Source organism: Barbus barbus (genome assembly GCF_936440315.1).
Source record: "Barbus barbus genome assembly, chromosome: 26".
In the NCBI taxonomy this organism is placed as follows: domain Eukaryota; kingdom Metazoa; phylum Chordata; class Actinopteri; order Cypriniformes; family Cyprinidae; genus Barbus; species Barbus barbus.
The window spans coordinates 14,395,562-14,410,371 of NC_136754.1; the positions used below are offsets into that span (position 1 = coordinate 14,395,562).

Consider the following 14,810-nt stretch of genomic DNA (forward strand, 5'->3'; position numbering starts at 1 on the left):
GCACACTCTATGTTCAATGTCGATCTGGTATAGATATTAGGTGAAACAAACACTACAGGCTGTGAAAACAGAAATCAAGTTTCGAGAAGGGAAATGCTCAGTTTAGTATGAAATATGTGATCCTAAACCAGCCGGGATATTGAATCGGACGCTTTTGTAGCTGCTAGAAATGGATGAAGATGCAATAGACGCACACTTTACTTATCTGGAATCAGGAATTTTATTAAGCAATAGAAAATATACACCAGGGAAAATAGCTTCCTTTATGAGTTCTCATTTTTTTCTCAATTTTAAACTTTTTCTTCAAAAATCAACTTTCACTTGTAGAGGCCAGTGAAAAACAACTGTCAAATAATCCCACAGCAAAACTGGATGACAAAAAAAAAAAAAAAAAAACTTCAGTCTTCACTGCAGTCCCATTTGACCAGACATCAGGGAAACAACACACAACTTCTGGTTTATAGAACATGCGCAGCCATTATGGGACGTGCTGCTGGCCTTTCTCTTGAAACGCCCTGCTCAGTATTTGTACCTCAGGGCCCCAGTTGTCTACCTCACTGAGGTCCAGCTCCGTCTGGGGCTCCGGCAGGTCCAGAGAGCTGATGGAACCAGACGGGGAGCCGCGTCCCTCGTAAGCGTAAGTCTGAAGAGAATCGTACGGAGGGCCGCTCGTGTCTCGGTCAGCCTCGACTACCTTGAGCTTAATCACCTCATGGATGTCCTCGTCCGGTAAGGTCAAAGCCGGGCTGAGAGCCTCAGTCCCCATTGCTCTCCACACCTCTGACTGCAGGTCCTTCCTCATCCTCATCTCCTCGGCTGCCGCGGGGTTCCTCAACGCCACTATATCAAAGGCCTCTGTGTCTTCCTCGCCTCCTCCCTCGTCATCGTACGTGACTACGTTCTCTCTGATATCCTCCGCCGAGATGATCAGAGGCTCCTTTTTGCTCTTCTTGCTACGCAGAGTGACAAACAGAACCACGATGGCTACAAGAGAGGAGACACAAGCGTAGTTTGTTCATCCGTGTAAATGGTGATGTGAATTAGCTTCACTACTATCGGGAGTTAGCGACATATCGCATGGGCGTACAAAATGAGGAGTGCAATCATCTGCTTGCTGACATTTTCATAAGGGGAAAAGCTTTGTCTGGGCAAATAATCACTTAATCACTCATGTGCTGATGTGAAATCAATGGTGTTTTGCCATGAATAGCCATGAGCCTCTTCATTCAACCAGATTAGCCTCGTTCCAAACAGCTACCTTTTAAGGCAGCAATACTAAAATAACACTGGATAGCACTAATCAAAATGGACACTCATAAGCAGGGCTATTATAGACAACTAAAACTAAAACCATAAAAACAAATAAATGTGAAATGAAATGAAATAAAATATAAAACAATTAAACTTATTTTATTTCAGCTGGTTGTTAGTTGCCATTAACTTGATGAACTTAAACAACTACAACTAAAACTGCAATAAAAACTAGAAAATTATAAAAATGTCAAAACAACAACACTAAAATAAAATATCCAATTTAAAATGCAGAAATATTAACTAAACAATATAATATTGTCTTATTCAAAATGCTTAAATCAATGTGCCACAAGTAGTTCACCTGATGTGAAAGACAAGGGAGACTCAACTCTACATATATTACTCTACAAAATATTTTAATACATTTAGAATTATATAGCATACATAACCATTAGGTCAAATAGTCTACACATATTAGATACAATATAACTGTATTACTGACATTATTGACTGGGTGAATTTTTCACTGAGCTGTTCATCATGCTATCTCCTTAGATGGATATAACATGTCTACATCTGGAAACAGTCTTCATAGTGATAGTTGATAAATGTTGAAAACACCCACTTCACCCTAACTAAGCTGGTCTGTTTGTCTTAGCTGGTTTAAGATGCCAAAGCTGGTTTAACTGCACAAATCCTCTCTACAGCCAGCCAACAGATCAACTTGACCAGTCGGGGAAACCAACTGAGACTTGCAAACCAGCTCAGACTTGAATAATATGTTTTTCTTCAGCAGGGCACATCACTAGATTTTGGAATGGAGCCACAGCATTGTGTTTGGGTATTAAGCTGTAAGCTGGGAAGAGCCTCTAAATCCTAGCAAGCAAAAAGACTGTTTTGCCTTATATTTAAATGTATTATTAACAACACTTCCTGTCTGTTCAGGTATGTGCACGTTACGATTGTTGTTCCTGGTTTCAGCCCACACAGTTGTGCAGCATTCCTAAGTAGTGTCTATATTTGGCCTTGTCAGTAGACTGGAGTGAGAGAGGGGTTTTCACACATTCTGCAGGGTGAAACTTCTCATCTACAACCACTGAATTTCAAGCAGTGTCTATCTATCTGTCTGTTACGAAACAATGAGAATAAAATAAAGAAAACAATTACAAAAATGTTAAAAAAAATAAAAATATTGAAGACTCACTCAAATTTAAATTGAAAGAAAGAAAGAAAGAAAGAAGAAAGAAAGAAAAAGAAAGAAAGAAGGAAGAATAATTTTACTTCTGGATTCAGAACTTTGGTCCCCTTCATATGTTTTTGCTCTTTCTCTGATGAAAATTCATGAAGGAAAGAACCAAGTTCTTCTCTTGGCTGTTGTGTTTTCAGTCTTACCCAAGAGGATGAGCACGCACAGTAGGATGGCAATGAGGGCTCCGGTGCTGAGACCGGCCGAGGACAGGAAGGCTTGAGCCCTGCACACTGGCATCCTGGCACCGCGCTGGCACGGACACACCCTGAGCGTAAGCGTGCTGGTGCTGCTGAGGACGGGCTCTCCTCCATCCCAGACAACCACGGGCAGCTGGTACAGCTCCTGTTCTGCCTGGCTGAAGCCTTGCCTGAGCGCCAACACGCTCGCGCTGCTATCTGTCAGAGAGAGCAGAGGTTTATTCTCGCTGGCTGCATGCATGACGACGTTGTGCAACAGAAGCCAACAAAACAATTCGCTCCCCAGTTGCCTCTGAGAATGGAGAACAGCTTTTTGAATATTGCATTCTGTTACTTCATTTTCAAGCTGCCTGATATGGTTTTGGATTCTTCACTGTTGAAATGACAACAGCGATGAAATGGCAGGCACAGCACTATGATAAAAGACATTCCACTGTGCATAATGTTTGGTGTATATATATCAGTCAAAAATTTGGGGTTAGCGAGATTTTTTTAAATACATTTTTTAATCATGATGCATTATCTAATCAAAAGTGACAGTGACTTTTAAAGAAATGCTGTTTATTGAACGTTCTATTCATCAAAGAATCCTAAAAAAAATGGTTTTGCAAAAATATTAAGTAGCACAATTGCCTTCAACAACTGTCTTAAGCACCAATCAGCATATTAGAATGATACAGTCATGTGACACTCCTAAACAATTAATCTTTGCTTATTCTGTGACGTTTTTTTTTTTTTTTTTTAAATGCATGTTTTTTTTTTGTGTGAACATTTTGGGACTTTTTGTTCAAAAAAACAAAAACAAAACAAAAAGGTTATATCGACAAAGTATATGGAATGCAAAAACTTTGAAGCTCAATATCTGAAAACAGCACAGAATACAGATTGTAATTATATATATATATATATATAAAAGAATTCCAAGGTGGCAATTCATGCCTTCAGCAGACCCTGTTATCCAAAGCGACTTACAAAAGAGGAACAAAATATTTAAAATATATTGAAATAGAACACAATTATATTAAATTGTAATAATATTTCACAATACTACTGTATTTTATCAAATAAATGCAGCCTTTGTGATCATAAGTGATATTTAAAAAAAATGTTACCGACCACAAACTTTTGAACATATAAATCTACAATATAATTTTACAATAGCTTCAAATTTGGTTAATCCAATCAGAATTTAGAGACTATGCATTTTATAAATACATTTTTAATGTTTTCTGATCCACATTGGCCAATCTTTATTCATGTCTTATTTAAAAATAAAAATAAAGAAAATGAAAAAAACAGTTTGTTTTACTGCTGTACCTCTCCAACAGGCTGACAGCCTGTAAACCCCACACAGTGACAAAAGAGTCATGCTTTATTAACTCCCTACAGTGCTCCAACTTTTCTCATTTTTGAGAGGCTTGTGCAAATTTTTCACCTTCTTCTAGCTGTCGCTGCCTTCCTTTCTCACATACGCACACACCCAAAGACAGGCAGGTCGTAAGCACCTCAGCGTATGCACGGTCATGCTGCTGCTTCACATTGCAGATGTGTCTTGAGCTAGTGTCTTCTGACTCTGCCTGGGAGGGTTTGGGTTGCAAGATGAATTCCATCTAACTCTGAATACCAGCTCCCAGGAGAGCAAGAGTGTGGGTTTGGGTTTAACATCGGTAGGGGCATTTTAATTTCAATCATGCTAAACAAATGCACCTCTGGGCAAATTGCCTACAACAATTCATCAGGGTTTAAACAGAGTAGTTACTTTATATATGTATTTATCCACAACCTTTTGTATACGGCATAAAAGTATCCAAGCAATATTCTGATTTTGGTACGGGTACCACCAACAGCAAAAATGCATTTATTTTACACTGTATCAAATAAAGAAGAATATTTTTTTTATCTGATACAGTGTAAAAATAAATGTTTTCCCACCTCCAGTCTACGATCAACCTTAAGTTAATTAACAGGCTATAACTGGAAATCAGTAAATAATCAATAAATGACCAATATGAGAATTCTATATTATGTTGTACATAAAAAAATAATTTATGCATCATAACATTATATTGTACAGTATGAAAATGGATATTCATTTTGAGATTTGCTAAAGACTGTTAAAGATATTTAACAGTGTTAAAATATTGTTTTAAAAGATTAACTTTACATTAGTGTTAGAAGATGACAAAGGTAATGTAAATGTAAAAATATAGCAAATGAGCATGCATAACATACAACTGATATGGATGACAAAAAAAAATCACCTCTAATACTGGCTGATAAACATTCTATATTACTAATATTGGCTGATAAACATTATTACTATAGGTACTGAAAAACCATGCATTTCTAATTTAAAATAAACAATAACAGTAAACTTTAAGTTATATAGTTAGTAAAGCTATATACAGACTGAATACAAAAATGAAGGACTAAACAGTTATTTAACTGCTAGGGAGAAACAAAAGCAACTAATGACAAGTATTGCAACTGATGATTTGATTTATAAAGGGAAATAATACACTTTAATTTTATGAATGTAAAGACAAACGTTTTCTATATTCCTTAACTGCGATTTCTGAAATATTTACGCATAAATCAACCCTTCATGTAGTGACCCCTAGGTTTAGCGCGTTTGTGTTTGATTTCATGCTGTGGGGGTTTTATAAAATGGCCTGCAGGTAGACTCCATTTAATCTGTCCAAACACTATTAAAAAACATGAACATGAAATGGCAGAGGGTGGAATGATCATTAGCGAATCTTCACAAACAACGCAGAAAACGTAGTCTGTAATTACACATGGATGGGAAATTCACAGTTGAGCTTTGATTTAAGTAGCAGTGATTCGTAAACACTTTCCCTGCAAAAAAAACATGAGAGTGAACCATGCATGTATTGCGGATAATTAATCTTCACTGCGAGATGCGTCGTGCAGTAAATATAAAAATTTATAAATAAATAAATAGGAAATAGCAACAACAACAAATACTGCCAATACTGCAGTTCTGGCATGAGCCCTGATCGCTCTAGCTGTTATAACTTAATGTGAGTGTTTAAATGGTGGGAGATAAATGGCCTGAGAGAGAACTGCGGTGAATTGGCCCAGGAGGGACCCTCTCAATGTAATGCGTCCCACATCTCAGATGACACAAACATAAACACTCTTGCCAAACCGTGGCGAGGCGTCAAACTTGACGTAGGCTATCTTTGCGGATGGGGCGCACTATGTGCTCCCTCACCCATTCAATGGCAAGCTTTATTAAAAATGCTTCCTAGATTTAGAATATGAACTACGTCGAAGAACATAACAGTCAAGATGATTATTATTCAATTGAACTCACTGCCATTTCCCAGGGGGAAGTAAGTGCACCTCCGTAGGGAATGTCCATCATATTTTTTCCGCTTCAACCTGGCAAGTGCTCTGGTCGTGTGGACGCTGGCATAATGACTGCAGCGCCACGAGAGAAACATCTACATGATCAAGGATGACAGCCCTACACACCCACCCAATCACAGCAAGTGCAACAGAGCACTCCAACCCCCAATGTGTAAAACGGTCTGTAATGGTCCATCTGTAGGGATATTATATAAGGATGAGGTAGTCTGAGGGGACCTTGGCTAGGATACAAACTCAAATAAAGCTCTGAAGCACTGGCTCTTCTGAACTCTGGACTTTTAGTGTCTGCCTTTTATCTCCTTGATTGCCCTGTTAAACTCTGACTGGTCCACCTGGAGCCCTGATTCACAGAAGCAGCGGTCCGGCATTAGAAGGAAATCATTATAGCCCAGCCATCTCCACCAGGGAGCCTTGCGCTAACATAAACACAGACCTGGTTTCCGAGGAAACAGCTCGTTTGGCCTTGCAACGATATTAAAAAAAGAGCAAGAAAAGGAGGGGAAGGCTGGAAATTAGGGTGATCTGTGTGACAACATGTGGTACTAAATATGTTTGTGGAGAGGTGCTGAGGGTTTGCCCTGAGCAAATATCAAGAAATCAGTTGGAAAACATTAGAAATATTCCATTATTGAGATGCCATCGGAGAGCCCCTTTAGATCAGTCAGATCTTATTTGACTTTCATGAAAACCTGTGTACAACTTAAGTACTGAATATGGAATTTGTTTTTGTAACTAACTCCTAAAATATGGGCTTAACATGTCAAACTATTTCTAATTAGATGCTTCAAATCCTGCGGAAGTGTGGTTTTGTTATTGTCTGTGTTTTTTTTTTACCTTCATTGTCCTTCAGAGTGAAGTTTGGATTCGCTGGAAGGTCTTCTGGTAGAGCGAAAGTGAACCGACCATTGGCGAAGTTGTCCTTGTCTGTGGCCCTGATGGTCTGAATGACCTACACCGGGAGCCAGAGAAAACAAGCTGAAGCTTAGTGCTTTCTTTCTCCAGAATTAAGGTTGAATGATAAATGGCACTAAAAATATCTAAAACAGCCGCTTTCGCTTCTCTGAGAGATGGGTTTTGTCACTCCCTATAACCCAGAAATGTAATTGGACCACCTGGGCTTCTTCTTCCTCTCCACTTTTGAAAGACATTAACTTCAGACTGCTGACCCAAAGCCCCTCAGCCAGTTGGGTGTCTGGATCACAGTCATTGAACAGATTGCTAGCTTGAAGCATTGCTCAGACTCATGATGTTTTGTCAGCTTTTTAACCTAATTGGCTCCTGCTAGCACATCAGCTGCAAGTGGGAATCTCCTCATGCAGAGTCTGGACCAATTATTTAAGCTCTTCACCTGTCTGCACTGTACCACCCATGTTGGGCCAGGGGTTTCTATCTCTGGGGCACTTTCACACCAGAGCAGGCGTGGATCCGAGTTGGTTTGATGTCGGAGAATTGGTACAAAATCAATATTATGACATATGATTAGCCTTATGCAAATTAGCTAACTGACAGTGGGATTATTTTTCTTTTAACCTGTCTTGAAAGTGTCTAATGGTCACCAAGGCTGCATTTACCTGATCAAAAACACAGTAAAACAGTAATGTATATATATTACTGTTTTACTGTATTTTTGATCAGGTAAATGCAGCCTTGACAATTTCAAGACAGGTTCATTTTTTTTTTATTATTTTAAACAATCCCATCGTCCTTAAACATAAATTCTATAAGTTCAGCACACTTTTGCTGTAAAGTCATGGCATATAAAGCAAAACATACTGATTGGTTTGTTTTTATTACATTCTTATTGAAGCTTTTAAGACAATCACAAATTATTTTGTAATGTTGAGGGTGCAAACATAATACACTTTCCACCCAAAAGTACAATAAAACATATCAATACATGAAGAAGGGAATAGAACAGAGCTCTGGACCAAGTAATAGAGCCAAGTTTGAAAATGACCTGTGTCACTGAATAACAGATTTCTTCCCAAATTACATTGCATTGTTTCATGCAGCGCACTGTTGTGAATGTGTGCAGAGCAGATCAAAAGAAAAAAGCTTCCAGTGAGTTGATGCCAATGCAAGAAATGTGGTTTTGCCTTATCTCTCTGGAAACACTTAATCAAGGGCCACAACATGACAGCAACCCCTGCGTATCTTACAAAGTTATAATCATGAATTTCAGTAATTGTGGAGAGGATTTTATTTCGATAAAATCCTCCAGAAGTCATAATAAATGAGAGACAATTTCTACGCTTATGAATGGACCTCTGCCTTGTACAGTAAATAATTTACTGGGCTTGAATGAAGCTTAAAAAAAAGCTCTGTGGTGCTTTAAAAGCAGCCTTTAATTAAGCTGATGTCCGAAATGAAAACACAACTATGTACATTAATCACACCCTTTCATTCAGGGTGAATAATTTACCATACCTTTATTCAAACAGATGAAAATTCTGGCATAATTTATTCCTCCTCATGTTGTTCCAAACCCATAACACTTTGGTTAATCTTTGAAACACAAATATCTAAGAGGTGTTTATCCCTTTTATCTCTCCATTGAAAATCAAGGTAACCAAAACTTAGAAGATCCAAAAAGGTCATTAATACTTTCTAAAATGAATCCATATGAAGCGGTTTAGTCCAAGTCGTGTGAAGAGATACAGTACAATCGCTTTATATGATTAATCAATTTAGGCTTTTTATGTATCTAAGCAACCATAGACAACCATATAGTGCATCACATATGGTAAACCATCATGAATGTTTATATGTGAATAATTATTGTCAACATTAAATCTGTTCATAATACATAGTGCAATATAAATCATGATTCAAATCGTATTTCTTCACAAGACTCAAACTGATTAAACCGGTTGATTCTTATGGATTAATTTTATAACACCTTTATTTGGATCTTCTAAGTTTCAATGGAGGGACAAAAACCTCTCAAGTTTCATTACAAATATCTACATTTGTGTTTAGAAGAATAACCAAACTTTTACTGGTTTGGAACAATGTTGGGGTGAGTAAATGATGACGGAATCTCTTTAAGTACTCTTTATGGTTACAGGGCTCGCAAAATCGCTAGCCCGACGTCCCGGGGCTATTGTGTTTTCCAGTCGGGCTACCAAAATGTATCACTGCCCTGACCGACTGGCTACCTTAAATACAGGGCTCCCACGCAGTGTTCCCTCTAAGCTGAGCGTGACCGCGTTCTTCTTCCGCCGCGGCCGCGCAGAAGAAATAATGTGCCTAGCGCACACAAAAAATTAGTTGGGAAGCCTTGATTGAATGCCGCCGGTAAAAGGGAAAGAATAGCAATGCTCGGGCAAACCGCTATAGAGCTGATGTCATGACAGAGTTAGAACCGGTGAATGCGGTTTACAGGTTTCATAGAAAGAGAACGATGCACCAAATGAGTCGCTGTAGAAACTGAATACTTCAATGGTTGCGGTGCGCTCAACACGAGAGACAACGCAAACGCAATGACATGTGAAATAAAACGTCCTCATGTATTAAAGAAGAGTGGCTTGATTAAGTGCTGGAAATAACGGAGGATGGGCAAAGAACGGTAACAAAACTCTGAAACATGTACAGTCACACACAAGAGTGTTGTACAAACTGTACTTCATAACAATGTTTAGACAGCTATAGAAGAATTCATATGTTCACGTTTTTTTATATTTAACTTACAGATCTCAGCTTAAGTTTTGCTTCAGTTTGTATTCTATTCTATCAGTTTAAATAGTTTGTTTTGATAATATATTATGTTAGGGCTATATTATAATCCTGATAAATAATTGTCTTTGACTCTGAGTCTCTTGCTCATCAAGGCTGTATTCATTTCAAAAATACAGAAAAAAACAGTGATATAGTGAAATATTATTGCAATTTCTAATATTGGTTTCCTATTTTAATACCTATACTTTAAAATAGCATTTATTCCTGTGATCAAAGCTGAATTTTCAGCATCATTACTCCAGTTTTCAGTGTCCCATGATCCTTCAGAAATCATTCTAATATGCTGATTTATTATCAGTGTTGAAACTGTTGTGCTGCTTAATATTTTTTTGGAACCTGTTATTGTTTTCTTTCTTTGATTTAATAAAAAGTTTAAAAGAACAGCATTTATTCAAAATATAAATATTTTCTAACAATAGAAGTCTTTACTATCTATTTTATCCATTTAACACATCCTTGTTGAATAAAGTTTATTTAACTTTCTTTAAACTTTTTTGAAGTATCTTTAAAAAAGAAAAATTTCTGACCCCAAATTTTGAATAGTTTATACTGTAACACAAAATCTCTATTTTGACTAAACACTGTTCTTTTTAACTTTTAGTTTTTTTTAAATATCACAGGTCCCAAAAAATACAGTATATAAAAATAAAAAAGCAGTATCAGCGTATTAGAATGACTTCTAAAGGATCATGTGACACTGAAAATACTGCTTTGCTTCACAGAATTAATACAATTTGAAAGTATATTAAAATAGAAAACATTTATTTTAAATTGCAATAATATTTCACAATATTATTTTGTGAAATAATATTCAGTATTTTTTTATCAAATAGATACAGCCTTGATGAGCATAAGAAACTTCTTTAAAAAAATGTATTGATCCAAACTTTGAACTGCAGTGTATTGTACAGTACAAATGTTTTCTCAGGTAACCTAAAATGTACATCACTTAGTTACATCAAGGGTCAAATCAAATATAAATAGTTAAAAGTTACACACTTTTTTGTGTCTGCGCTGTACAGGTCTGGTATAAAGAATATTTTTGCTCAGGTGCCCGAAATGTCCGCCCAATAGAGAAAAGTTTTGCTCAGCAAGAAAAGAAATTCGAGGGAACATTGCTCCCACGGGTCCTTAAATTTGATACAACTAAACTGAAGAGTTTTTAAGGCCTTAGACAGTTTTAAATACGTTAAATTGTATTAGAAATAATTTTTCAAATTGCCTTAAATAGATTTTTAAGAATTCTGCAGATACCTTGTAAATAGTAAAATAAAACTCTTTCCTTTATATTCGTTGATATTTGTGTATTGAAAACGTTTTTGATTGAAATTTATGGTCTTTATTTTATTTGGGCTAGTTAAATTAATTTTCGGGCTACCAAAATCTGAAGAGTACCTGCCCGAAGGGCTACCAGACATTTAGAAATTTTGCGAGCCCTGGGTTAACCACCAGCACAGCGGACGCAAATGTTCAAAGAGGACCCTTGATATTCAATCTAAAAAAATGCATTGTCGCCCACTGTGTGCGAATTGTGCGTGTCTAACTGCTTAAATCATAATCTCATTCAAGGGTAAAGCTATAAAGGCTATGCCGCAGCACTGCTGTGCATTGCTGCACATGAACCTAGATTTCAACGTGCAACGATTAACATTTCCTGTGAGCCATTCCTATTGTGCTTGATGTGGACTGCTATCTGCCGGTGAATACATTGGTACAAGCTGAATTATTTATAGGTTTAAGAGCCTCCAAAATCTGTCGAGCCACAGATAAATCCATCCGTGATGGTGTCAGACATATCATAAAGGCAGCGTATGTGCTTCTCATTTATGCATGTGTCCATGGCGTTAGTGTACGTGGGAGTGTGTGTGTTCATACATATGTGTGAAAAGAAAGATGGAATTAAACCATGAAAAAATAAAAGATGGTTTGAGAAAACAGAAATGGTGCAGAAATAGGGTAGGAGAAAAGGACAGGAAAAAAGAAGGAGTGAAGATAGGAAAAACTGTTTCAGGGGTTCAGATTGAAACTGACAGGTCGAGAAAGAATGATAGGGACACATGGAGAAAAGAACTGAGAGGAGATAACTAACCTGGCCTGCCTTGGAGCCTTCACATACAACCAGAGCGCTGTCTGTGGCAATATAGGGGGCATTGTCATTGACATCCAAGACCTGGACTGTGACTGGTGCATAGCTCACCAGATTTGGATTGTCTGGAAAAAAATATGACAAATGTTCAATCATGGATGTTTTCCATTTAAATAACTGGCAAAAAACAATGAATGATCAATGTATGAGGGATTTCACATGATTGAAATCATGCCATATCAGGACACATTGGCATAAAGCGTGAATCAGCAATATTTGCTGTTGAATACCGTGTTTGATATACAAGATAGAGATATCCTTAAATCCTTCACTCACAATTTAAATGTGAACGGTTATATATAGAGTATAGAATATATATATAGAGTATATATATATATATATATACTGTGTGTGTGTGTATATATATATAAAGTTCTGAAATGAAGACTCATCCATCAAGTGCATATGAACCCCCAAACCCCCCACCCCACCCCACCCCACCCCACAAATATCCAAGTTTCATGTGACTTTTATATGGCAAAAAAGGTGAAATCTGTTGGTTTGTTAAAACAAAACGACAACAACAACAAAAAAAGCCCCTGGGATATTAAAGTGGTCTGAGCCTCGTGACACAGGGGCGACCTGTTCCTCTGCTGTCCTATACACTACAGGAAACATTTTTAAAAAAAATAAATAATGAAAAGCCTCAAGTTGAAGAAATATATGTTGAGAGATATTATACCTTATTTTATTTTTACATTTACCATGTTTATAACCTAACAGCGAGATATATATGATTCATACTGCTCTCATGGGATTCAGTGAGGCATGATGGGAATTGAAAATCATTGTGGGAAACATTACACGCATTTTGGAGTCATGTGCGAGGGACGACGTTCGGTATGATGGAACTGAGATTAACTACAGTGACCTAACATTATCAGCCCACTATCAGCAAGCGTTTACAGAGGGCAGTTTCAGCCCATTAGCTGAACACCACTGTGAAGAAAAGTGTAGAGGAAAGATAATTGCTTAGATAAGCATCTGTAAAAAAAAAAAAAAAAAAAAAGAATAGAGAGAAAAAAAAAAAAAACCAAGTAGGAAAAAGAGAAGAAAAATTGATTGACCCGGTCCACCTTCAAAGCCACATCAGCATGCCAACAGCAGCCTCAGCATCAATCCAACACTCCTCCTTCAAGGATACATTTGTTTGGTCAGTATCGATGATTTAGACTTCAGGAACAATTATCCCTTCTGGACAAGGTGTTCGCAGTCCATGGTTCAAGAAGAATGCTTGATTCATTATAAATATATCATTGGTAAAATGGTTCCCTGTGTTTTCCTCAAATCATCATATATATATATATATATATATATATATATATATATAAAAATGAATGAATACAGACAGAATTCAGGCCTCAGAGTCGTACATACCAGTCTCTGAAACCATCACTGTCATGTTGTGCCAGGCTACCTCCTCTCGGTCTAGACTCCTGGTGGTTGTAATGAGTCCACTGTCAACGTCGATGGTGAAAAGTGCATCACCTTCTGCATTTTGGTCGATGGAATACCTAAAATTTCAAAGTGGACAAGTTCTACTCAATGATAATATTCAAAATATGATGACAGATATTCCAGAAGCATATATGAAGAGTATACATTATGCTTTAATAGACATTAAAGCTGAATGCTGTGTCCTTGAGTTTGAAAAAAATGATTTCCTGTTTACAAATAATTATAAAATCAGATTCTGAAGCCTTATGAATATATTTCATACATTTGATTATTCAGTAATTAATCTCCTGTCACCTACAACTTACAAATCATTTCTGTTTAGACCTTACTTCAAGACATTTTGTTAAGATGCTTAACCTAAACAATTAAAAATATGTATGAATGTGTTTAACTAGCTGCAGAATAAAACTCTTAGATTTCTCAGATATATGATATAAACCTTCAAACGTCAAGGCTTTTAAAACTTTTTATTCAAAACTTTCAGATAAGGCTTTTTCAAGCCAGCATTCTCTTGCCAAACTTTGTTGGGGGGAAAAAATGACATTTGTATAAATAGACTCTATGCTCAACTCTTTTTGCATTTGGCCACAGTGTCCACCACAACTTCAGGTACAGTGCAGTGTATGGAAATTATAAGAAAACTAAGCATGAAATAAAACCAATATTCATATGATTCCCCCTTTATCTTTACTTCTGGAACTTATTATTAAGCTTTTAGAAATAATGCTATAAAGATTTTGCTGTTACCACAGTTTGCTATGGGAGAATATGTATTTAAACTCCAATTTGAATTGCAATTCTGCATCCTCTTTGCTACTGCCAATCAAATTCAGGAATGTAATTAGAATTTGACAATCTCAATTCAATTCTGAATAGGGCACAACCCTGGTGGACTACTGAGTCATTTGCATTGATATACTGTAAAATATTCCTCAAAACCACATATACTAGTATAATTCTCTTTGGAAACTCGCCTGACTTTGCTTCTTGTGCTGTCCGGGTCTTGAGCAGCTACCATGCCAACATCTGTCCCAGCTGGAGCATTTTCATACACATCCATGATATAGTAGTCCATAGTAAACACCGGAGCTTCGTCAACATCCCCAATGATAAGCTTGAGCGTGGTGGTGTCTTTGAAAGGACCCAGGTAAGAAAAACGAGGATCCAGATGGGTGTTGACACCTTCTATGTTCAAAGAGTAAGCCTTCTTCTTTTCGTAGTCCAGAGGCTAGAAAGGACATCAGTAAAAAGATCAAGGGAGAAGCAGAAAATACATTTTAGTCTGGGAAATGACAGGGCTTGGCTGAATGAGCAGATATTAGTTTACATGGCTGTTGAACCCATTGGTTTTGTGGGAACTTTTAGTTCAGAC

The 14,810-nt window shown here is 37.1% G+C and overlaps 1 protein-coding gene across 1 annotated transcript in view; it reads right to left on the minus strand.

The window, feature by feature from the left end:
- Positions 1-203: 203 nt before the first annotated feature.
- LOC306846296 (cadherin-18-like) overlaps positions 204-14,810 on the minus strand; it is a gene marked incomplete at its 5' end in the record, with an annotated part of 35,918 nt that continues 21,311 nt past the window's right edge. Inside the window, 6 exons of the mRNA XM_079379567.1 lie at positions 204-984; positions 2,647-2,898; positions 6,931-7,045; positions 11,924-12,045; positions 13,358-13,494; positions 14,413-14,666. Coding sequence (XP_079235693.1) covers positions 479-984; positions 2,647-2,898; positions 6,931-7,045; positions 11,924-12,045; positions 13,358-13,494; positions 14,413-14,666 — 1,386 coding nt within the window. The 3' untranslated portion in view covers positions 204-478. The remainder of the gene's footprint in view (positions 985-2,646; positions 2,899-6,930; positions 7,046-11,923; positions 12,046-13,357; positions 13,495-14,412; positions 14,667-14,810) is intronic.